General features: G+C 35.5%; 1 protein-coding gene and 1 long non-coding RNA gene across 3 annotated transcripts in view; one reads left to right on the forward strand and one right to left on the reverse strand.

Moving 5' to 3' along the window:
- Positions 1-27,505, reverse strand: part of LOC134801122 (alpha-2 adrenergic receptor) — a 670,379-nt gene that overhangs the window by 480,746 nt on the left and 162,128 nt on the right. For both annotated transcript variants that reach the window (XM_063773657.1, XM_063773656.1), the window contains exon 3: positions 21,319-22,497. In XM_063773657.1, coding sequence (XP_063629727.1) covers positions 21,319-21,855 — 537 coding nt within the window. In that variant the 5' untranslated portion in view covers positions 21,856-22,497. The remainder of the gene's footprint in view (positions 1-21,318; positions 22,498-27,505) is intronic.
- Positions 1-27,505, forward strand: part of LOC134801197 (uncharacterized) — a 369,363-nt gene that overhangs the window by 229,508 nt on the left and 112,350 nt on the right. The window lies entirely within an intron of this gene.

Consider the following 27,505-nt stretch of genomic DNA (forward strand, 5'->3'; position numbering starts at 1 on the left):
TGCTGAAAAAGCAATACCACATCTATAATTTAGCTACTTCCTGACACAGTAGAAAGGCGGGAACTCCATGTATAATTCAAAATCGTGTCCTGTATATCATTGTGCCGGTTACTGGGTGAATAAGAGACGGTTTTTAGTGGTCGCCAAACTCACAATATATCGAAAATAGGGGCTTAATAAATAAATTATAATTTATGGGGCACAGGAATAGATGTAGCACTTAATCTGCCCTGCTAAGCTAAATAGAAGTGTCTGAAATGAAAATTGAATGCATTTGCAAGAAATTGAAAATCCTTTATATGAAAGGTCCTCTTTCCAGATCATTTGTTTTTCAAAAATCGCAGGGCAGAAATAATACTAGCGGCCCTTGACCTTACGAACTTGTTCACAAAACTTCGAGAGTTGGTTGAAAAATGTGTGTGTGTGTGTGCGTGTGTGCGTGCGCGTGCGTGTTTGAGTACGTGCGAGCGTGCATGCGTACGTTTTTGTGTGTGTATGTGTGCGTGTGTGTGTGTGTGTGTAGATGAGAACAGCAGGAGATATATACGATAGCATTTTCGCCCAAACAGAAACGTAGACTTTAGCTTTGCTTGGTCAATGAAACCTTCTTGCAGGTTCAGCTAAAGCGACTGCCAAATTGCGGGCCGTAGGTTCAAATCCCAGCTTATATAGGTATCGGCACCAGAATTGAGGTCACGCACACAACAGCATGTCATGTAATGACGGCGAGGTTTTGAAAATAGTGTTCTTCTTTCGAACCGTTAGCAAGTTCGATGGCTAAAAGATTACCCAACCAAAGAGTTTGTATAAATTATTACATAAAGTTAAAGATGAACCGAAGAGTTTGTTTAAAGTATTACATAAAGATAAAGATGAACCCAAGAGTTTATGAAATTTTTCAAGTAGGCATATTACAATGCGCTAACGAACATCAAGTAAAGCTACACTGGCTCTTGAGTTTAAGACACATTCACTCATTCGATGATAAACACACCTAAGCACTGTATATATTAAATTCATATTTATTCACAATTATAATATACATTCTCATGAATGTACCTACTCCATTTATTATTAAATAGCACTTAACTAATAAAAGCCTAATTGTACTGAAATGTTAATTTAGGTGTAATATTAATCTAAAATATAAAGCCCCCCATAACTTATACATATACTTGCCTGCCTTAAATTTCAAAGGGACCACCTAACTTATCCCTAAAACACACATTAGGTAGACTAACGCGCAATTTGCCACAAAAACATGAGTTTTTAGCGGAAATGTACGACTTAATTCACACAAATGCGCGGAAATTGCGTAAAAGCGTTTACACCCTTTTTTGTGGGACTGTTGCGAAGTGTAATAACTCCATTTTAGGGTAATTTTTGTAAGAATTGTAGGAAAAACACGTAAAAGTCAAGAACATTAGAGTTATGTAAGCATTGAAACGAGACAGATGACCTCTGTGCTCGTTCATCAAAGTTATGGGCATTTAGTTACATATAAAGATGTTTTTACATAGAAAAGAATTATTGGGAAAAATAAATTTATTCATAAAAATGTTCTCTGTCATCATTAAACTAATTAATTATAAGTTTGATTATATGTAAAGATGTTTTATATAAACTGTAAACATAAATAAATTGATAAAAAGATATATGGTTTACATAAGACATTGTAGACATCACTTATGGCAAAGTATGACAATATTAGTGTTCGCTTGATATAAAAAAAAAACTTAATTTTGTTAATTTCTAAAAAACTAGAGAACTGATATACATAATTTCATTGTTAAATGAGTCATTATATGTGTATGGTACATAGGAATTTAATAATTAGTCAATCCATTAAAATAAATATTTTCATTATACATATATGGAATAAGCAAATAAATTAAAAAATGAGAACCTGTTCTTGCTAATAATTGTTAAAACTATAGAAGCATATCATGATTCATTTACTCGGAGTAAATATCTATGGAGTAGAGACGCGCACTAATTTCTATCTGAAAACTTCTGTCGTTTTTGGCGCGGGGGACGAGGTAACGCACACAAATAATGTTAACACTAATGCATTTTTAGCATGCGTCGCTACACACGCACACGACAAAATTATCAAACACTAGCAAAAACTATATTCACACAAGTACAAGAACAAACACAGACAACCCTGTCCGTGAACGAGATGACGTCAGTTCTAAGTAAACCTAGATAGTGCGAGGGACGCGCCGATAATATAGTCGATAAAATTGTCAATGAATTTTAATTTCTGATTTTATCAATTATAATAATAATACAATATCAAGTCTTTGTACCAGCATTTTACTAACTTTGAATTTTTGTATTGTTTAGATGTTATTTCTAATAGTTTGTCAATTTGTTTAGGGCGAATCTTGCAAGCTGATATAGAATGATTTATTATTATCAGTTCATTAGTTAATATTTTATATGTTGGTTTACTTCTGAAAGCAATGCAATATACTATAGAGCATGCAGATCTGATGACAGAGATGGAACGCGGCCATAAAATGTCATTTAAGGGATATTGAGTAGGGGATAATTAGTATATATATCGGCGGTAGATCGTAAAATCGGGCATATCGAGATATTCCTAGGCATATCATGAAACGCCGCCATTTAATAATCTGCCTTTTGCATTTTTTGCCACGGCTAGTGCTGCATTCTATGTGGCATTTGGAGCAGAATGCGTAGGTACTAGGTAGGTACTAAAATCATACGCTACCCAAACACGTACTATAAGTAGGCTGTCAAGCCATTTCAATGGTTATCATTTGCTAAAATTAGGACATCCTACTTATTCGATATGCCTAAATGTTGAGGTTTGAACGGTATGGCTGGTGGTCACTAGTCAGATCATGACATGCCGGCGTTTCATGATCTGCTTAGGAATATCACACCTCGAAGTTAGCACGATATGGCTGGTGGTCACTAGGCAGATCATCATCTGCCTAGGAATATCACTCCTTGAGGTTTGTACAATATGGCTGGTGTTCGCTAGGCATCATGACCATCTGTATATTATTCATTTTGTTTATATCGATTTTACCGATATTGGTTTTTATGGTGTCCCATCACTAATATTGGTACGGTGATACCAGAGTAATAAATTAAAAGTGCCTATTTATGGAAAGTGACAGCCGTAAATACCTTAAATTAATAAAATATTTGACATGTTAAATAAAAATATATAGCTGGTCAAGCAAATCTTGTCAGTAAAAAAGGCGTGAAATTCAAATTTTCTATGAGACGATATCCCTTCCCGCCTACATTTTTCAAATTTGCCGCCTTTTTCTACTGACAAGATCTGCTTGACCAGCTATATGTAGAAACTAAAGGAAAAAATAATTTTCAAAAAAGAGTATCGGTAATTTTACGTTATTTAGGGGTTGTGCACAAATCACGCGAGATGTTTTCGACTACTTTTTGATCCCCCGTCCCCCTTTTCTTTATTCTTATAGATCTATTTATTTGATTAAATAGATTAGGTTGATATGAAACTAAGGTGTTATATAAAAATAATGTGTTACATAAATTATATGTGACGTCCCACGGGTAAAGGTACCTTATGGGGGTTGGCGATTACGCTATTATTAACGCCGCTCCAATATTATTGCGGCGCCATGCGACGTAAGCGCCGGCCGCCATAAGGTACCTTTTTCCATGGAACGTCATATATAACAAAAAGCAACGCAAATAGGGCATATTACTGCAATGTTCTGCCGCCAGAGTGTAGCACTAAGCTAGCTAGTAAATTTTCTCTTTTCTCTTTATCGCTCAAATATGCAATAGTGATAGACAGGTTAGTTAGATAACGAAATTTAAATTTTCTTGTTCCGCGGCGGACCCCCAGATTGTGATGGATTGTGGTAGTCGCGCCCCCTACGCAGAGTTTCGCATAATATTTCCTATTAGAAATTCTACTCGTACCTAATTAATATTTAGAAAGTCTTCTTTAGAATTACCCTAAATTAGATCTAATATCATGTCACTGGTATCACTGTGAGATTGACAATGTTTTTTAGTTATTTGCAAAGTTAATGCACTATTTGATAATATTTAGATGTAATAGTACTTACATATGATAAGAAACGTGTTCTTTTTGTAGACTAGACGTTTCCGATCTCATTTTGCACGAGAAAACGCTGCAATTCGGCATTTTCGGCTCCTATCATTCCGCTTAGACTGACGTTTGCTGAATGGCGTATGACGTGTGGCAACTAGTTTTATATAACCTCCTTGACCGGCGGCCGCGATCTTTTTGCAGAGGGGAACGCCTGTTAATGGCCGCTCCATAGATATTTACTCCGAGTTCATTTATGTAGAATGTAATTAAGTAAGGCATTGAAATTTTATAATATCTTATAAGCTAAAATTTGCATACAATTCTTGAGTGTATTTATGTATGGATGTAGACCAAGAAAAATCTAATTTTGTAAGCCATTGTGGGATCAGAAGGATTTGGAGGCTTAAGGGTAGTGTATTTTAGTCAATTTATTTAGTATATTGTATATAAAAGTGGAACATTTAATTAATAAAAGATCATGTCTTTACTAGTACTAATGGAATTTTTATAAGGAAAGTTCAGTTGTAAAAAAAAAACATGAAAATAGTGTTTGTATTGTTAAATGATGCAATAGAAAATTAGATTATAAGCTTAAGAATTAGTTTTAGCCATAAATAAGAGTGGGAATACTCCAAAATTCCTCATAAACATGCAAATAAAATGTTAGATTGTTTTTGTCCATTACTTCAAAAGTATAGAGTTTTGATGAAAGAAATTTATTGAAAATCGTAGATAAAAAATAAATACATCCAATTTAGCTTAAAAAAATCACTTGAAAACTAGCAATTATTGTAAAAAGTAAGAAAAACAATTCTCATAGGAAAATTTGCAGTATACGGGGTCATTGAAAAATGGACCTTAATTTCATATATATAAAGTTCAAATTTGCTTGCACTCCCTAGCTAAAAAAAATGCATGATGTGGTTGTTAGAAGAGTACAAAGATATTTTAGGCGTCGATGGTGACGATGGTGACGAAGTCGACGATTGTAACCATGGTTACGAACAAAACAAAATAATACCAAAATTTAGGTATAAATAGACGGGCCAAAAGCCTAGGAGACATTCAGTCTACAGCAGCCAAACTAAGAAGAGCTCCAGGAGAAGAACCAAGAAGAAGGAAGAGATCCAGAGAAGCCCCAGGGACCGAAGCGGAGCCCTAGAGGAGCCCTGCGCAACCCGGGACGCCAGCCACAGAAGACTGAAGACCTTCAGCGGAGTGGAGTCACCGAAGACCTACGGCGGAGCCTCTGGAGTTCAGAGGAGCCCTAGGACATCAGCTGAGCCCTAGCGGGCATTCTCCGAACAACTTCGGGCAACGGGAGCTGCTTGCAGAGCTACAAGGGCCAGGTAGCCGAGCATCAGAACGGGGTCCAGGGAATCCTGAGCTACCCATCTCAAAGAAGCCTTCAATTCTCCGGGTGAGTGTATATAAATTCATAAAGTTGTGTTTTCTTTTAATTTAATTTTGGTCTTTATTTTAGAATATTTTGGCAATGCGAATTTTATTGTTTTAAGTAGTAGTAGAAAAACACTTTATTGTACAAAAATCAAAACAAAACAGGAAAAATAACATTGATCATTAGTATAAAGGATAACTTATCTCTTCCAGTTAACTTTTGAGCAAATGAATTGTTTTCTATGATCTTCTTTAAAATAGAGTGATATTAAATAAAAAAGCTTCAACTATGGCAATATGAAATTATGTGCTATTGATAATAAACATGGAAATTTTGATTCTAAAGAGATTTGATACTGAATTAATGAAAAATAATGTGCTTTTGCTCAAGAAAAATTGAGTGATTTATAAAATGTGAATAAAATTAGAATGAAGCCTTGTAAGAAGAATAAGGCCTGGCGTAAAAAAGTATGCCAAAAACTTGTTCAGATTTCATGATATGGTGAACAACGGATAGCTGAGCGAAGCCGTAAGTCTGTGGGAGTAAGAGAACCTCTCCTGCATTCTGTGTTCATAACCATTTATAAATAATGATTGAAACTTGAACAGTTTAAAATTTATTTGTATGTATTTATATATGGGCTTTAATCTGGTTTTGTTTGCGAGTAAAATTTGTAAAATTTGTAAAACTTAGGCATTGTCTGTCAGAATACTACTGCTTAAAAAATTTACAGGATCTATGCGGTCATGGAGCCTTCGCTTCTGCAAGCCTTCACGTCAAAGAAATTCAAATGAATTGATTCTGTTTATATTCATTTTTAGTAGGGACTCCTAGCTTTGCAAATTTTTGTACAATAGCTTTGAATTTATTCAGAGATTTTAGTCTTTTAGTATGAGATTTAGATTTTTGTTTCGTCTTAAAACAAATCGCGTTGATAGGCTCGCTGGTTTTTATTGTGGGTACTTTTCCAGCTTATGTAGGTTACGAACCCATGGTCGAGACTTTAGGGTAAGACGAGGCAGGTAGTTTTAGGGACTAAAACAAAACAAACTAAAACAAAACCTCTCAATCAAAATAATATAAAATCAATTTTTCAGTTAATAAATGCCTTAAAATCTATTCTGTTGTTTGCTTTAATAATATACCTCTCTCTCTCTAAAGAACCTGAGTTGCTACTCTTCGCAGTGTAGAGTCCTACCACTTGATCACAAGCCTGGCCAATTTAGTTTGTAAGATAAGCCACACATGCATGGAGCCCTGGTCCTGATAAGGTTAGATTTAGGATCTTCAATTATGGTAAGTATTCAGTTTAGGGGAAATCTAGGTTAACTTTCAATTGTTTTAACTAAAGGGTCATGAAATTTTGAGGGATATTCTTTATATTTTTGGGCCGTGATTGTCTAGATAAGTATAGGTTTAAGGGGTTCGTTTCAGCATGTTTTGTTGTTTTTGGTGCTTGTTGGAATAACATTACTGTATTGTTTTGATTACTTTTTGCGTGTTGACATTTTCACAGTAAAGTTTAGGTATCTATAGATCTTAATACACTGATTGTCAAGGTATTGTAGTAATGCACAATGTTTTACTTACCTATAATTTATCATTTAATTTTGTAATATATAAATCAAATTATAATTTAAAATTTGATTTGTTCCCAAAGTTGTATAGATGGCAGCACCATTTTTCTCGCTATATCGTTATCCCATAAGGGATTCGTATATGGGACACAAAACACATACTGCTCGCATTAGGGTTGGTCAAAGACTCCTAGTCTTTCTAAAAGGGCCCACAGATTGCCAGTTCTCCGGATGATAGGCTGATATCGATTCTGATTGTGATTTCTTGTTTTGTAATATGTCATTTCACATCTGACATGACAGCTGATAGATCAAAAACATAACAGTTTCAGAGCGCGCGCGCAACGAGCGGTGAAGCGGGGAGCGCGCGCACAGTGCACGGAGTGCAGCCGTCGCGAGCACTCGAGCCTGAAGAAGGACCCCAGATGAGTCCGAAACATGTCGCCAACCTCCACAAGCCTCATAGCGACCAACAATTCACTTTAGTGTAACCGTTGTGATCTAAAATAGTTTCAGAGCAAATTAAAATCAAAATTGCACTCCAGTTTTTCTTTAACTCGACAACACGCATATGACCGGGAATTCCAAGGTTCCATGGCCTACACTAACAGCTTATCAGGCGGACCGTATGCTTATTTGCCACTGACTTATAAAAAAGAGTTCGGTGCCAACTACGGAACCCTCGCCAGTACAGCTGCCCCGACAGAGACAAATTATGCAACTTTTATTATCGCGGAGTGACGGGCCTCCACCGATCTAATTGATTTATGACCGAGATATTTTATAATTACGTGAAGGAAGGCCAAGAAGTAATGTTTCTAGGTTTAATTTACGAGTATTTATTTATCATATGGCTTCGTTACATGCACAGACAAGACATCCTCCAGACTGAGCATAGTAGCTCTACCCCCTCAGCCACAAATATGGTAGTTTTACTCTATTTTCGAGCCAAAAGTGTCTTTGTGTGACGTCCGTGTCTTTGAACGGACCAATCACGGCACGAGACCTCACTCACCTCGTCCCCCGCACCCCCGTATTTTTGGCAGCATCGGTTTCATGAAATAATTGCTCTAAACTCCGTCTAGAGGATTCCTAGTTTATGGTTACATGTCACTGGATACAAAAGTTACAAAACTTTATTATGCTAACAACTTATAATTAAAATTTCGCCCTACTCAGGTAAGCAGCCGCTTCTTCAGGCAGGATATTGAAGTCATTCACATGGTCCATATATTTTGTGAGGGGACATTCCAGCACTATGTGTTCGATGGTCGGTCTGGGTGTCCACACTCGCAGGCAGGAGAGGCGCTCCAACCCCATTTATGCCAGTGGTGCGTACAATTACCAATTCCGGTTCTAAAGCGATTAAGGGCGGACCATACGCTAAGACTAGGTTTAAGAGTATTTTGAAAGGACTAGTTATTTACTCGTCTAGTAAGGTAACTTAAAAGAAATATGGTGTTGAGTAAACAGATTATCTTACAAAAGACCGGCTGCTCGAACAACGTTGCCGCTTTAGAGACCAAGTCCAACGTGCATTAGAAATAAAGAATATTCATTCATTCATTCATTCATTTATTAGATATCAAAATGATTTGCTCCGTCGGCAGGGTCACTACCGATCAGGCAGTGGCGGATTTGCAGTCATTACCGCCCTAGGCCCCAGGCCCTGTAGTAAGGTACTAGCCGCCCCTTTCTCAGCACCCACCATATAGACTGCCGTCCCTAATATATTATTGGCCGCCCTAGGCCCGAGCATAGGTACTGGGCCTTAAGGGAAATTCGCCACTGCAATCAGGCCAGGAGATTGTCAAGTTTTAATATATCAATTTAATCAAAACCAAAATATTACGCGTTATTATGAAAATACGCAAGTAAGTATAACGGGTTAGCACTGATTGACTAGCAGGTTATCTATTCGCGGATTAGCAAAGTAAAATTTTGGTTTTGATTAATATGGATTTCCGCAAAGTAACGCCTGATTCTATGCACTGTATCAAATTTAGACTAAATTGTTATTATAAATCTTAAACCGTACCCCCTAGAGTGTGGACTGCTCCAGATGATAAGCATCCCACTGTTTAAGAGCCCATCAGATTATTTAGCAGTGGCGCTAGTGTGCACGTTCATGGGCTCTTAATGACAAAAGCTCGTTCTAATCCTCAAACCTTTTCCGAAAATGTAAACAAACCCTATCCACGGCACATTTGGCTCGTAATCATCCCCTGTTCCACCGAAACTTACAAACTAAAACTATTAGTTTTCGGGTTGGGCCCTTTTTACACCGCACCTAGTTTCGTATGCGGCCAAGCTTGAAGTTTGTGTTTTTATTCGATCCGAGAAATCAGTTTGATGCGAAAAAGGTTCGGGTTGTGTTGAAATGTTTCTTGTATATTTTTGTTTATGAGAAAATAGTGGTGTTTTTTGTCGCTTAGTGATTTTTTTATTTCGGTGTTTAGGATGGTTTCGAAGCAGATGTGAAAATAATTTTGTTTTCACTTAAAACTTGACCAGATGTTGTTTTACTATTTTATAAGTTGTTTTTGGTAATATCTTCGTTCGTTTCGCGTAAAGTTGATTTTAAATAGTACTTACGCATATATTATCATAAATCCGCCTATTTCCTGAAGAGGGAGAAATACATATATCACAGATTTTCACTTGCAACGATTCTGGCATACTCTTTCGCTTCCTTCTTCTTCTTCTTTCGTTTCTTTCTTTTGTTTCATAATATTTTTCATACATGCTATTTAGGTGTATATTTATGGGCCAAATTAGCCACAATGCCGTATTCGAACTTCGAGATATTCACACGAGACGACACGTACTAGATCCATTCTAGATACGTTATAGTTTAGATATCAACTAGTTCTCTTTTGCAGCGCGATTCGGGCAACCAATGTCACTTTTACGTTAGATAGAGTAAGATATCTATTAGATGTGAATTGGATCTCTAAGTCATATCCTGTGGAAATCGTTCAAGAGTTATCTCCAGAATCGCGCAAATGTCAAATTTGACAGGTTAGATCTTAAACATATCGTTATCGTATCTTGATGAGGTCTAAAAGATATCTAATAGATGTTTATTTCAAAATCCGAATCTGGCCCACAGACTGGAACCCACGTGATGGATCTCAGGGCAGAGGAATACCAATCGGTGACGGGGGACGATTTAGATCTAGACACATATTGTGAAAAGTGGCGGGATTGTATAGGACCAAATAGTAGCAAAGAGAGGAGGCCTTTGCTCAACAGAAGTTCACTCTTATAGGCTAGCAAAAAAAAGATATTTATTAAACCGTTTGAACTTAACACATTCAGGGCCAAGAACCCGACTGTCACACACTGGTGTCGACCGACCTGTCGACTACGCGCTACATACGGCGAAACCGTGGCTACGCGCTTCGAGCGTAACCCGTAGCACTTAGTGGCAATAAATGTGTTAAAATCATATCGATAACTATTCGCCTCCAGGTTGATTCGAGCTTTAGAAATTTAAATAAAATAACCATCAAGTTTAATACCTATTACACCCTGTACAGTCCCCAGCAATATTATGTCACACAAAGAAGGCCAGAAAAAGATCTGACACGATCTTATTTTGACGACCGGTCTGGCCTAGTGCGTAGTGACCCTGCCTGTGAAGCCGATCGATGGTCCTGGGTTCGAAGCCCGGTAATAAATTTGTGTGATGAACATAGATATTTGTTCCTGAGTCATGGGTGTTTTCTATGTATTTAAGTATTTATAAATATTTATATATTAAATATATCGTTGTCTAAGTACCCACAACACAAGCCTAATTGAGCTAACTGTGACTTAGTCAATTTAGTGTAACAATGTCCTATAATATTTATTTAATTTGTAGCACAATAAGAGCGCGTCACATATTTTTGCGGCCTACGTTGTGTAACATATTATTGCTGGTGACTGGACACGTCACTCGTCAAACAAAATCACGCCATTCCTCATTCTTCTCTTTCACAAAAAAACGGAAATTATAATTTCAAACCCCTTCGAGTCAGTGTGAAAACTCCCAGTATTTATATCCGGGCATTTTTCACTTTCAACCGGCCGATCGCTCATCCTGGCGGCCATTTTGAAAAAACGTTTTTGCCCGGTTTTTATCCGGACAGTTTTATTTGCGTTCTGTTTTTAAAATGCAGTGAGATTTATGGAGATAATATCCTGTAAATGCTAGTTGATCGAGTACTGTGGAGACTATTTGACTTGTCAGAGTATCAGCACAGACATGGCTTTTATCTACCTATTCTAACAAACAAAGTTTAAATTTGAAATAATTTATTTCAAATTTAAACTGATTTTCGATTGGCTGTTACGGCTTTTATCCGTGATGACACGATATTGTATAGTACAGTTACCTGCAATAATATGTTACTCTTCGAAGGCCGCAAAAATATGTGACACGCTCTTATGGCTCTACAAATAAGATCGTGTCAGATATTTTTGCCGCCTTCGTTGTGTAACATATTATTGCAGGTGACTGTACTTACCTAATAGTTTAGTGTCATACTTTTTTAACCAGTGTTCATATTTCATTGAAACATTTATTTTATTTTATTGATGAAATAAGTAACAGCATTACAGTAAAACCAAGGCACTGTGATACTACGAAATAACACATCCATCCATATAACACACACACATGTAACATCAATTACATTAGAGACCCAAAAATAGTAATTTGCAAAGTAGCAAATTGATAAATTTTCCATAATATGTTAATATTTTTATAGATATAAATAACTAAATGGTACGTACACCCATAAAACCATACCATTAAATAAAAAGCCCTTTTTACGTCTGAATAAATAAAGAATGGAGCTTTAAATGAAAATTATGAAAAATATACGTTCCTGTCAAATTATATCATTAACTGTCAGCAAAAATGGATAAAAGCAAGAGTGTAAAACTTTTTGCCGGAGACAGAGTGCCTTCATTAAGGTCGTAAATAGTACTTCCCTATCGCAGTACACAGGCAAAAATCAGTAATCATTGAAACCATTTTAATATGTAATGTTTTGATAAGATGTGTCCCGCCGAGTTTGAGCCGGTCCCATATTGTGATACCCTCCTCCAATTGAGGGGGGACTTAAATCTTCTCGAGGTGTAGGGTTGGAGCCGGTGTAGCTTTATTTGACGTTCATAAGCGCATTGTAAATTGTAATATGCCTACTTGAATAATAAACTATCTTTATATAAAGATATTATATCTTTATCTTTAATATTACTTTCATATAGATACGACGCGGTGGCGTTACGAGACTTGAGGAACCGCGAAAACTGAAAATCGAAATGTAGTTATCCGCCTCTCTATTGTTCGACTACGTAAGAGTGATAGAGAGGCAAATAACGATATTACGATTTTCGATCGCGGTAGACCCTTTGATCATGTCAGAGATAATTATATAAGAGGCGTTTTCTTTAGATACTTGTTACGATTGTGATTGTGAAACGAACGGATCTTGAAAAGTAAATGAATAAATAAATATTTATAATAAAAGAATCTTACTTAGATTGTATATCATAACACTTTACTATGAATAGACGACGATATACTTAAATAGATAAATCCATACAAAACTTCCATACATATAAATAACGATTTTTTTTATTCTTACCATCAGGTGAGATTGTGGTCAAATGTTTACCTTTTTCCAATAAAAAAAAAAAAAAAATATATAACTACAGCTACCAAAAGTAAGATAATGAAATATTTTTGATATCTTGTTCTGTGTAAATGAGTACCTGCTTACCAAATACGGACCGAAAACAGTATTTTAATTCCTTCATGAATAAATAAGTTAAATAACAGAGGACCATTTCCGCAATCAACCTAGCCTTAAACTAAAGCCCTAGGCTTGGACACTAAGCTCTTTAGGAAGGTAAATGTAGCACACAGCCGTATTTGAACAATGCTTATAAGATGTCACAGCGATACGATACGAATCTATCAGTGTCAAAATTGACGTTTGGTTGAAGAAATGTCACTTTTGACACTGACAGATCGGTATCATATCGCTGTGACATTTTATAAGCATTGTTCGAATACGGTCGACAGTTAACGGTATTTCCCTTTATTTGTAACGCAATCAGAGCGTCTCACATATTTTGCGGCCTTCGGAGAATAACATATTATTGCAGGTGACTGTACAAACAATAATGTTTCTTTATAATATTATGATTGGAGGTTGAATAGTTTTTATATGTATTTTGTACCTTTGACATTTTTAGTTTATTTGAACTGTACTATATGTATTTTAGGAATAAGGACATTGTATACCGTAAACCGGTTGAATTTGACACTCACTAATCAAATAATATTGTAACAACTGTAAACTGACATGCACAATCTGACAATAAATGATTACTTACTTACTTACACCTGTCCAAATTCATCTTACTGTTGTTCCTCTGTTGACTGTGCTTATAAAAACAGACAAATGGCGGACATCCACGCACATTCCAGCGAACGATGCAGCTCTAACGCGCCCTCGTTTACTGAACGCAAAACACGCAGACCACTTGCCAGCCAGACGGAACAAGCACCGATGTGGCGTCGGAATATTTCCAAAATTACCAAAGTAGGTATACAGTCACGTGCAAAATAATATATTACTCTTTGAAGGCAGCAAAAATATGTGACACGCTCTTATGGCTCTACAAATGAGTTCGTGTCAGATATTTTTGCGGCCTTCGTTGAGTAACGTATTATTGCAGGTGACTGACTGTACCACAAGAAAAATTACTTTTTGACAAAAATTACTTTTTTGGTACAATAAGCTTTTCTCGCTGACTGTACTTTTCTAACCACAGGTAAGGTAACTAATACTCATCGAGACAATTCTAAAAACCCCAAACACAATTAGGTTGCGTTGTTTCATCACAGAGTTCCTATGGTCACCTCCTGTCTCCATCATCAGATCAGCTCGATGGTATCATAATATTGCATTGTCACCCAACTTACATATGTATGCAAATTTTCAGCTCAATCGCAAATCGGGAAGTGGGTCAAATTTAGCTTCCAAGATGTGACCCACACTAACTAACTAACTTTACTTTATAACAAAAAAAAAAAAAAAAACTAACTGTACAACAAGCTTACATACCTAATATTAGGGCAAGCTATATAAAAGCTTTTAAAAAATCGAAAACTTCTCATACTATTCCAATTCTAAAATGGAAATCAAAATTTTCCATTTCTAAAATTAGAGTTTACTATTCTTTCCTGTGATTTTTTGAGGAAACTTGCAATAACTCGCGCTTGTTAGAGTACTCGTCTTATCGTTCCAAATACTTTACAACTAATTTCTCTAAGCCCCCAAGTCCGTTTAGTTAACCATGTTGCCACATACAATGTAACAGCAGAGCTTAGACTTGTAAGAGAAAGTATTTTGCTCGGACGGTAGATAGTGGAAGGTATTAGCTTGGGTGTTTTTATTTTCTACATAATATTTTGGGTACGAGAAAATAGTCGATAGCTTATCGCTTACTCGCCCTTGGTGGGACTAGTGCCTAATAATTTATTTCACCATGGGCACCTTTGCACCGGGAACGGCAGGAAGCGGTTTGTTTTTATAAATTTATATTTTTTTTTTCGTAAGCTTTAATTTGTAATTGGTATCCTTTTTGTAGTTTAAATTAAGATTGATTTATAATGTAAATAATATTTATTTATAACAACACGATAATAAAAATTGTACATGAAATCTTGTTTGTTTGGACAGATTCAAAAGATTACAGCAAATTTATGCTGACGTGACCGAATTCACAAAAACAGAGAGACACTCCGTTGTGCCCATCTGATAAAAAATTCAACGAGATTAAATCCCTGTTACAACCTTAATATTTACCCCAATGAATTATATTTTACTGAAAAACCTACATTCTTTAGGCTAATAACCTGTCATAACGCACATAACTTTAGAAAATATACTATTTTGGTACCGTTTTTACAAAACCATATATCCTGTCACCGAGCATTCTATTTATGAGCTGATTTTTATTCTGTTGTATTTTTTTTACTCCAGACTGCAACAAAATGTAGAGATCTCTATTATGTGCAATATAATTAAGCGCAAACTGTATATAGTACCAAATTTTCCTGTGAGCTACAAAATTGTATGGGATTTTGGTAAATCAATGGAACTTTACATTTATTGTAACAAATAGTAATATCGTGTTTATTCCACCAAGGAGCTCTTCAAGCTTACCAAATTTAAACAAAATGTCACGAAAAAAAAATCGACTAAAAAAATCGGCCGTTATAACTTTAATTAAAACAGACAAACCTCTGTATTATTTATTTTCTATATGCCATTGCCATCCTAACTCGGGCGTTATTTCATTTGCAACTATTTCTAAGACGGTTTCCCTCGAGCATTATAAATTCTAACCCTCATTTAAAAGGGATTAAGCTCCTTCAAACTTTAGGGCACTTAAGCCCTTTTAAAAATAACCCTTACACTTCAGCAATACAGTAACTGAATGCCTACATTTATTCTCGAAATGGCATTTGTGAGTTACCTGTAGCATTTGTGTTCGTGAGTTGAGCGTTTGAAGGGTTAATTTTGTTTTCTAACTATTGAGAGGATTAAACTTTTAAGGTGGTAAAAGGTTGAGGGAATTTGGAATAAATAAAGTTTGAGAGTTTGTTAAGTGTTAACATTTTAAGTTTATTTTGCTAATATTTAAAGTATTTAAGATACCTAGTTTCATAATTATATATCTTTCTCTTTAACAATAGCATAACTTTCTTTCTTCAGTTATAAGCACTTATAAAATACAAATTTGATTATAAATTATAATTATTATGTATTCCTTTCCTTTATCTAAAAAAATGTGGTTTGTGTTTTTAATTTAGTGTTAGATGTGTATTTTTATTGTAATTTTGACATGTGTTGTTTTTGACGTTAAATATTATTGAAATTGAAATCAACCCTAATATATATAGGTACTGAAGTAGATGTCATATTACTTACTAAATAAAAAGTGTGTTGTTCGATCCGGACTCAGCCACTGGAAGACTTGGTCACTTTTTCTTTAATACCTAGGTATTTTATTGTGACATCTTATTTCAGTTTATAATTTACATACTTATAGTAGTGTGACTACCTAAAAAATACTTATTTAATTAATTAACAAAACCACAAAACTTAGATTTTCATTTAGTTTGTACATTCGATTATTTCAGCGTAAACACAATTTTATTATAGTTCAAATATTTTCTATAAAATGTAATTAATAATGCGAAAAAGAGATTTATTGGATACAATAATACATTATAAATTCGCTATCCTAAATTTTCTCAAATTAATAAATTAATATAATATTAATTATATGTAAAGCTACTTGTACCTATTCCAGAATCGAGACAAAGAAATCTCTTTCAATATCTCCATTTTGTACGTACCCTCATAATATAAATCAAATTATTACACTCCCATAAATGGTTTTTAAATCAATATTTAACCGTTCTTAACTTCTCTTTCATCATGAGAAGCGTTCAAAGCAAATTTAATAGAAAACGCGTTCACACCTCCTATTTGAGGAAGTAATGGCGAACAATTTCGGTTAAATAAGTAACTTGTATTTCAACTTTGTGCTTGTTTAGCCGCGGGGGCAATTTAGGCTGTTACTTACAAACAATAATATGTATATTAGAATAGAATAGAATAGAATAGAATAGAATAGTTTTTTATTCGAAAACACACAGACAACAGACATACATTGAAAAAACATAGTGAAAAATAAAGTGTCACGAAATGGTCCCATCTCAGCATGTTGCTGGCGACTTCCAGCGCTGATCTTCCGATTAGACCATCAAGTGAGAAATAATCACGGAAGGTAACAGACAAATAAATAAAAAATATTAATATTTGTAATACATATACAGGGTCGCCAAAATATAAGTGCAAAAAAAATTTCGCTGTTTCATACATTTTGGCTGCTCCATTTTCTATGGGAGGGTAAATTTTTTTTTCGCGATTTCGAGGTTGGTCTCATAGTAAAAGTTGCTCAGTATAATTCCAAAACCTCCCTGCAATGCACTCATTGTTTGGCAACCCTGTTATATTATATTAGGCTGTAAGGTTAAACATGATGTATACAGGGTATTTTTTTTATCACTTACTTGTCTCGCCATGGCTGTTGTGTAGTAAGCAACTAAAATTTTATATGGATAATGCAGATAATACTATTTATGCCTACAATTTATTTTCTAGAATTTAAGCTATAATCACTATAAGCTATAATCACGAAAAAAATGGCCTCTTTACGTATAGGTACGTATAGGTACGTAAAGAGGCCATTTTTTTCGTTTCAATCATAAGGATAGTTGGTTTAAGCCTATCTACTTTATAATATAAAGTAGATAGGCTATATAAAGTTTATATATCTATTACTTTCTACTTCTAACATACTAGTTGCCTCCCGCTCTTGCGAGCTATGTAAGCATTTATGTAAACTATTTACTTACACGAAGGCAAGACAATCTATCTCCCTCACTCGTGCCAAAAAAGAGCAGAAGATGAATAGTTTCCAAGCTGTCCAATTCCAGTGTCAGCATATTTTGGAGACAAGTTAATTCCGCGATGTTCATTAGGCAACACCACTGTCCTATATCAAAACCGGGTAAGGGACAAATTTCTGCAAATCGTTTTTAGAGCACCGTACAAAACTTTGTTCACGGTGCTCTAATGGGATCACTTCGGTCTTGCAAATCTGTTAAATGCGTTTTTCTCAAAGACCGTTTGATGTAGGTACCTAAAATTTGGAATGGTTATGGCAAGTACCATCACTAATACTGTGAATAACTGCTTATTTATCTTATTAGGACCCACCTAAGTAAGTTCTCACCCGATTACAGCTACGCTAAAGGCTTCCGTGGCTCAGTTACAGTACACCTAGTGGTCCATTACGTCACCCTGCGCTATAATAAGCACATTACGTAGCTATGTCGAAAATTTAAAGGTCCTTATGTACTGTAGAACATTGTACGATACACGTGCGAATTACGCGAACGAAAATAACTAATATAATATGGATGTTGATTCATACAATGGTTAGTAATCTATCCATTCACGTAAAAAATGTATTTAAAATTATAAACAGTTTTGAGGCTGCGACATTTTATGTTTTTACGCTCTCGTGTATAAGTAAAATTTGGTCTGAAGCACTTACTGGGTTTTTATACAGGACAGCCGAACAACCAACTCCCATGTTTACAATATACATCCAAACTCACATTTCAACATCTTTATTTCTAACTAAATAAAGACGATTTTCGAATACCAGAACTGCAATGGTTGTAGTGCAATATTCATGATGCTTAAATGCGGTTAGCTGCGCTCTATTACAAAGTATTAAAGACTGATATATATTGTTGTAGATGTATATGCGGTGGTAATGTTAAATTGCAATGTTGTTTGCGGTAATGCAGTTGTCGTCGGTCTTATTATTATAGTATTAAGATTATTTTTGGTGTAACTCAACTGGTTTTGGCGGAGTCTTTTATGATGAAGTTGGCTGTGGACATCGCAATCTTAAATGCGACGGTACAGTCACCTGCAATAATATGTTACACAACGAAGGCCGCAAAAATATCTGACATGATTTTATTTGTAGAGCCATAAGAGCGTGTCACATATTTTTGCGGCCTTCGAAGAGTAACATATTATTGCAGGTGACTGTACACAAAGCAGGTTACTAGAGATCCTATATAGGTATTATAAAAAGAGCAACATTTTGCCAATTTCGTCGACCAGTCTAGCCTAGTGGGTAGTGACCCTGCCTGTGAAGCCGATGGTCCTGGGTTCGAATCCCGGTAAGGGCATTTATTTGTGTGATGAACACAAATATTTGTCCCTAAGGGGTGTTTTCTATGTATATAAGTATGTATTTATCTATATAAGTATGTATATCGTCGCCTAGCACCCATAGTACAAGCTTTGCTTAGTTTGGGGCTAGGTCGATCTGTGTAAGATATCCCCAATATTTATTTATTTTATGTGGGGCATCCGAGCGGAAAACGTCCGTCTGGGCGTCCCAGATACCGCTGGAGTGACGCAGCCCAAAAAGACCTGTCCGCCCTCTTTTTTGGGGCACTGAGCCAGTGATATATGTATGTATGTATTTATTTATTTATCTTACAAGTATATACCAAATCGCCGCTTAGTATACCTACCCAATAGTACACCTTTGCTTAGTTTGGAGCCAGGTCGATTCGATATGTGTAATATTGTCCTTGAAATATTAATATTTTAAAGATATTTTCTTAGTGGAACTCTAGAATATTTGAAGAATATGATTACATTGATAATATATGTATTTTATTAATACATACATTATATTGATAATATATGTATTTTAAATTTCAAAGCATACCTTCAACGGTTTATGCTTTGTTTTGGTAGGCCTAGCACATGATTGGCGCGACAGTATCTCGCAGCGAGATATTAACTATGTTAATTAAAGAGGGACTGTAACCTGCAATAAATAGTATGATCTTCTTCGAAGGCCGCAAAAATATGTGACACGCTCTTAGTGCTCTAGAAGATAGTGTCAGATATTTATGCGGCCTTCGAAGAGTAACATACTATCGCAGGTGACTGTACGCGTGTGTAACGCGTCTGTTTTGTATACTTAAAGGAAAATGGGAACTACGTTGGTATGAAGAATCATTAGTCCACTACCCTCTTAATGGGTAGAAAATTATACATTAGATAAGATGACAACGAGACATCAAGCGAGTTTGCAGAGACCGTTTACCCGCAACCAGTAGTCATTATAATGACAGCTATTATGACGTCACAGTCATCGGAATCATTAATGATGGTGTATAATTTCCATCGACGCAGAGTAGATTAGTGTTGGATAGCCAGTCTTAGTGTCACTGGAGAATGTCAATATCTATAAATAAATAAATATTATAAAACAATTTTTACACAAATCGACCTAGTCCAACATTAAGCTCCAAGGTTTGTGTTGTGGGTACTAGACAACGAAGATATATATAATATATAGTTACATATATATAATTACTTATACACATACACCAATACTTAAGATACCAGGATTTGAGCCCGGACACCTCCTGCTTCGTAGGCAGGGTCTCCACCGGCTATGTGTATGTACCTATATATAATACGTTTTTCTTTGATGTTTTAATCATAATCGTTCTACCGATCTAAAGCGTCATGACGATCTTTGAAACATTTTTTGTCGACCTCAGTCTGGCCTATAGTCTGTATCTTAAGGTATTTAAATAAAAATAAACAAAATCTACCCTCAAATGACTCCTTAAGCCAGTTGAGGGTAGAGGAAAACATTACATGATCAAATAGGTCATGTAGGTTAAAGTCAGGTTTTGTATTTGGTTGGTTAACCAATAAATGTTAAAACTACCCGAAATAAATCCCGGTAAGGGCATTTATTTGTGTGATAAACACAGATATTTGTTCCTGAGTCGAGGCTGGTCGTCAAATATCTTATGATGGTCTGTCGGAATCGATTGCTCGCTAACCGATGACAACAATTATTAATCATTAATGCTGTTTAAATGATTAACGACGTAGCCGATTGTCTTCGCCATTAACATTGTGTGGCTATAACTCTTTTCCAAGACAGATATTTGAATTCAATGGATGATTGGCTGTAACTAGGTGGATGGGCTATTTCTTGTTTTTATTGAGTTGTGACAAATAGATTGTTGGAAAAAAAATGTTGCGACACGTTGCACGAACATGATTAGTACAACGTCATGGGATGAACTTAAAAAAAACTAAAATATACGTGACTTTAATTTAAATCCTTTAAAAACATTTATAAAGAGAAATGTAAGCGTGACAACGCATCAAGTTTTGTTCGACCGTAATAAATAAAAATAATTAAATATTATAGGACATTCCTACACAGATCGACTAAGTCCCACGGAAAGCTCAAGAAGGCCAGTGTTGTGGGTACTTAAATATTGAAAGTACCCATAGCTCAGGAACAAATATCTGTACTCATCACATAAATAAATGCCCTTACCTGGATTCGAACCCAGGACCATTGGCTTCATAGGCAAGGCCACTCACAGTATATTATTATACAGTATTTTTTGCCTCTTTATCTGTACCTACTTTTCAGTTCTAGACAGTAGGCATGATTGTAGGCGAGCTATTATTTTTTTTACAATAATCGTAAGTACTCGTATCTTATTGCGTGTTAAATTGAAACGAAATAAAAACTAAACTCACCTGTGTGATACTCCAGTAGCGATCCAGCGAGATGAGGCACAAATTCATGATGGACGCCGTGCACAACAACACATCCATGGCAGAGTGGATCTCGCACCACCAGAACCCGAAGATCCAGTACCCCATCAGCTCGTTCGCCAACGAAAACGGCATTATTATCAGTCCCAGAAAAAAGTCCGACACAGCCAAAGACGCGATAAACCAATTCTGTATGTTCTTCAACGCTTTCTCTGTCACTATCGCTATAATAACTAGCATATTCCCTACCACCACCATTATCATCAACACTGTCACAACCACTGATGCTAAAATTATGTGAAACGGACTGTAGCCACTTGGGTACCAGTTCTGCAACACCACATGGCCGAGGGACTCGTTTGACGTCGCGTTCTCTGTCGCGTTTGACATCTGTAGCGCCAGGAAGTCTTCTTGGCTGATCCCCGTCGCGACCAAATAGGTCGAGTTGAAGAATGTGCCGTTCAGGTCCGTCGGAACGGTGGTTTTCGCAACGAGAGCCGTTACATTTACCGCCGCCATCTTGGATTTCTTTCTCCTTGGCGACGCCAGCTTTTTGAATTTGAACTATCTACCCGATTAGAATTGATTGTTTTGGCCCCGTTGAAATTCAGAGGTGAAAATTAATTTATTGCCTATAGGAACGGAATATTATTTTAACTAACAGTTTTATTTATATTTACAGCGTTATTTTATACCCGTTTTTTTCCGAACTACGCGTGATTTTACAATCGTTCCTAGCACTAACACATGTGAACGCTAAATTTTTATTTACAAAACGAATTAAACAAGCGTTACCTTATCTAATATTGCTTTAACACCGAAACGAACACAAAAATCCCTTAAAAAAAATAGACGCGCAAAAAATAATAAAAATATACACTCGCGACGGAGAGCACACTCAAACAAGCCCTAAGTCTATCAGCCCTAAATTAAAAAAGTTACTTTATACAGTCGAAGGATCTTCGTGACGTCATCGCGCGCTCTTCAACTTTCTGCGATCCCAAAATTTGTTTAAATCGGCCATTTTGTTTAAAAGTCAAGCGGCCATTTTGGTCACATCTTCTGCGGCGCGTCTCACTCAGCCATCGGTTGTGTGGTAATGAAATATTGCGTGCTTGTCCTCGGCGTTAAGAACTGTAATTTTCTCTATTGTCAGGCGTCCTGTAACAAGGAGAGTGATTTGACACGTTAATAACAATTTCATTATAGGTTATTATGTGAAAATTCTCAAGATAAACGATTAAGGGCCGGCGTACACTGAGTTTTATCGCTAAGTTAATTTATAGCTGGATTAAAGTAAACTTTGTTTTGTTTAGAAACATCGTTTCGAGAAGCCATTTTGGAACAATGATAATAAGAAACTTTCCTTTCGGTATTATTAGTAGCTTTACCTACAATGTTTATAAGAAAACGGATGACGTCCAGACAAATGAAAACAAATTAAATTATAAAATATTTACTGAAATACTATTTCAATAAAATATAATAACAATACAAATAGACAGAAACTGGTACTTATGTGGTAAAAGTCAATTTAACTCAAACTTGAATTTTGTATTTATTCCACCCTAACTGAGGAGCTTTTCAAACTTAGGTACTAAATGTTATCAAAATCTGACGATATAAAAATATAGACAAAAAAATGTAAAAAAATCCCAAATATGTAACAATTTAAAAACTAAAGAAGTGTCACCAAAGGTCAAACGACAACCGTCACAACATCCACAAAGGACGCTTCCTTACCGAACCGTGTCAATAAAAAAAAGTAAAGAGGAATCCGATAACAAAGGCGAAAAATCGTATTTTGCCCTTCGAAAATGATTACGAAAAATATTCATTTATTCGAGACCTAGTTACCGACAGAAAAAGGCGAACGTCACGAAATTACTTGCAAATCTGAATTTATACTGCGTTTCTTTAAAAAAATACTTTTTTGTCCCTTCTTTGATACTTTTTGGGGTTCCGTTTCATTAAAATGCGGCAAAAAAGCGTTTGAAAACAAAAAACAAAAAGCGCTGGGTTTCACTAAGCTTGTCGCATTGTTAACTCGACTTAATTAGACTGTTTTCATAAACAATTTGGTCTGGACAAACTGATTTCAGTGACAAGGGGGTGTATTCTGCTTGTATTATAAGGTTGTTAATGTGTTCATTCATTCATTCATTCTTATAAAAATTATGGCTTCAGTTGAGTGGGACTATTTCGCCAGTATCAAGGTATTAGGAGCTAAATACGACGAATAAAATTGTACGGTTAGTACAAGACAGTGTACGATGATTTTATTAGCTCTTGTAAAGCGATAGCTGGACTTTACAAGTAGCACGTGGACTACCGGCCGTTGACTCAAAAATGGTGGTTAAACGCATTTCAAGATTAATTCTCCATTCACTGCACGCTACCACATTCGTTTACTGTATAATAAGCTATCGATATTACACTTTAAACAATATGTCTTAAAGTGTAATATCGATAGCATTAATATTAATAAGAAAAACACAAAGGAATTAATCACGACGCGTGACTATCAAGATGGCGCTCGAACCGGAAGTCGTTATTAATGTGATTTGGATATGTTATAGATATAATATGTCAGCGTCAAAAGTGACTTTGTTTGAAAAAATGACACGTTTGACACTAACAGATCATATCAATAACAAATCCAGATCAAATTCACAACCTATTTTTACAATCAGAATACACCTTGGCTTAGCTCGGTCAACTAAAACAACATCAAAAATAAGTTACGTCATTTCACAAATTAAAATTTCTGAACTAAGATTCCAATCTTAGTTCAGAAATTTTCCAACCAGATAAAATCACGTTTCACTCTTGACTCTTACGTCACGCCATTTTTATCGAAAGTCAAACTCATTAGAAATCGAAATCCTGCGCTTAATTACGAAAGAATGGGCCAAGTTACAATTATTTTTATTCGTTTCTTGTTCCGATAAGTTTGTGAAGTTTTGTATAATGATACAAGTTTTTAATTGAAGGATGATCTTCGGAATCTGTGATGATGATGATGAGTCGATTTTCTAGATGGACTTACACCGCCATCTTGGCTATTTTATCATTTATTTAACAATAAGTACTTGCTTTTTGCTTAACTTGTTTATGTATTGGTACTCTCTAAATCTGATCGTTTTTAGGTAGAGGCCATAATTTATCATTATACAGGATGGAATATTTCTAGAGACTGAGCAGAAAGGATAATGTTATCTAAGTGATCTACAATCCAGTTATTATAATCGTAAAGCAGGATTAAAAAGTAAAACATAATCATTTAAATGAAATATTTTTAAATCAATGACAACCCTACAAAGTTATTTACATTTTAAATCGACACATGTCATGTGTCATGTCATTTATCAGATCTACTTGCTAGGGTTGAAACATGCAGATTATTGCACTAATGTTTAACAAACTGCACCTCAAAAACGGTTAGAAATATAAACGATATTTAATAAGTGAAAAATAAAGTATGTAGCCTAAACAATTCGCCGTTTGCCTAAAAGTCCCTCATTCTGTTCCACCCGATATATTACCGTACGCGTGCTATAATATTTGCTCCGATCTCACAAGAGAGCAAGTTAGATAATTATTTTGTTAACTATTGTTACATACTTTTATTCAGTGTTAACACATTCATTGTCACTAAGTGCTACGGGTTACGCTCGTAGCGTGTAGCCACGTATTCGCCGTATGTAGCGCGTAGTCGCTACGAACAGTGTACCCGACTGACTTTAGGACATCCTGTATAATTCAAATGAGATCAAAATCAAGTCAAATTGTCCTTAAAATTATAAAGATTCAAGTAGAATATTTCCTTATTGTTAAAATGAAATATGATAAAAATAGACAACTCCCTCTGGCATTGAATGTGCAAGAAAATGACCAAATTAAGGAGTCGTCAACATTTTTCTTATTTCATATCGTAATAGCGATAGTTAATATCTTTCTTTTCATACACAAATAGCGAGAAAGCCCTATTGTGTTCGTCTCAGAAAGTGATAACAAAAGAAATCATTAGACTAATTTGTGACTCATAATATGCTCATGTTTCATGCCTTAGTTAGGTACTATTATTATATTTTGATATCGGATTATATGGATTGAATTACAATTTAACATGGATACACGTATAATTTTCGGATAAAGGATCTTTAAAATTTGATTATCTAGGCTCAGAGCATAAATTGATGTAAACATAACACTTGAAGACACACAAACATAAAATATTTAAATAAAGAAGTGTCATAAATTTTAATTTAATAATTTGTTAAATACTACATATTTTCATTAATAGATCTCATCTAACTAAAATTAAGACACTAAGGAATAAATGCAAAGGAAAGCTTTTGCACCGTAAAATAGTTCAAGATTGGCAATCCCTGAAAATAATATAATATAATATGTATGTTATTATACCTACATCCATACATACATACATACATACATACATACATACATACATACATCACTGGGTCAGTGACCCAAAGAGGATCTTGGTCTCTGACACAAGAGAGCGCCATTCTGCCCTATTCTGCTCTATTTTCATGTATGGCGGGTGTGAAGCTTGGACGCTGACTCAGAAAGAAGAGAGCAAGTTCTTAGTGGCGGAGAGGATGTTATCATACCTACTGTATTTAATATACTAACGATAGCTTTAGGTACCATAACGCTTCGCGATTGTCCGATTCGTCCGATTTAGCAAGACCCCTAAATGGCATAAAAATCCCGTGCGGTGACTGTACAAATCTCGTAATGTTCAAATGAGCTCTATTATCATCCAAAATGCAATTCTCGTTTGATCTTTCATCGCCAAAATATTCCAGATTTCCTCTAAAACTGTAACTAACCGAGATTATAACAAATTCCTTATGCATTTGCTTATTCCCCATGCTTCCCTTTGCCAAGTCAACCCCGTATAATATCATCACATAACTCATACATATGCAGACGTCTTAACGACGTTCACACATACATACATAGGAATCTCGAAATTAGCATCGCCCGGCCTTTCTCGCTTGACCGAACCTAAATACCACATGTCGACTTCCAAACTACTAATCTGTGGTGCTACTTTTGATCAACACTTCCTTAATCAAAAACCAACCCTCTACCCTTGAAATAGAGTCCGGTTTCCTTAATACTAAATGCTAATCTTTCATAGAAGGTTGTAGTTTTCCGCCTAGGACTGAGCATTCTAATTTGTTTCTTATAAGCATGGGATAGAATCTATATTTGTAAAGCTAAGAAAACGCTATATCATCTCCTGTTTTGCTGAATTCGTGCAGTTGAAATATGGACCATGTTTCATATGTGATAAGGTATAATTTAGATTGATGAGGGTTTCTAGGTTTAACTATTGATGCCTATTCGATTGAAATTGTTTCAAATATCTAGTGTAACTCGTGGTTAGGTATTTCTGTGGTCAAAGGCGTGGAACCTGAGCGTTGAGAATGCCCCTGCCTGGTTTGGTAGTAGGCATGGAAACTTGCCCAGATAATCAAAGGATGTAGATTTGTGTCAGACATTTGTCTGTTACGAAGGCAACCAGTTAAGACCACATGGGTTCAAGTTCCCTCTCTTTCACTGGGCGTAGTTGGTTGAATCTGAATCTGAATTTGCGTTACTAAGTTACGTTGTTAAGGTTTTTATGTCACAGAATAAAGATTTTTGAGGAAGTTACTCAAAAATTTAAGGATGTAGTAATATTTTTCGAGCGTATTTTAAAAAATATCAGACAAATCAGCATTTGCACAGTAATCTCTATAATATATAGCTTATGTTGTGGGTACAAACAGCAACACTACTAACTGTACATCGGTGGACCTTATTACATAAGGCATAAGGTCCACCGATGCGATGTACAGTTAACAGTGTGGGCGATGATACTAAATGATGATATCTTTCAAAGACAGATATACATACTTAAATAGAAACCAACCATAGCAAACTGAATCAATTTTGAAAATAAAAATTAGTTAAACTTGACATAAATTTATTGTAAGATCTAATAGGTCTTCATGTACAGGAGAACAATTTAAGGTTACATTTTGTTGTTGATGTGATGGTATTTTGTTATCATTCGCCCGTGCATAGAGTTAGACCAAGAAAAGTCTGTTGAGATTTTGTTAGCCCACGCAGTGCAAATGTTATAATAAAC

This window comes from Cydia splendana, chromosome 21, assembly GCF_910591565.1.
Source record: "Cydia splendana chromosome 21, ilCydSple1.2, whole genome shotgun sequence".
NCBI lineage: Eukaryota > Metazoa > Arthropoda > Insecta > Lepidoptera > Tortricidae > Cydia > Cydia splendana.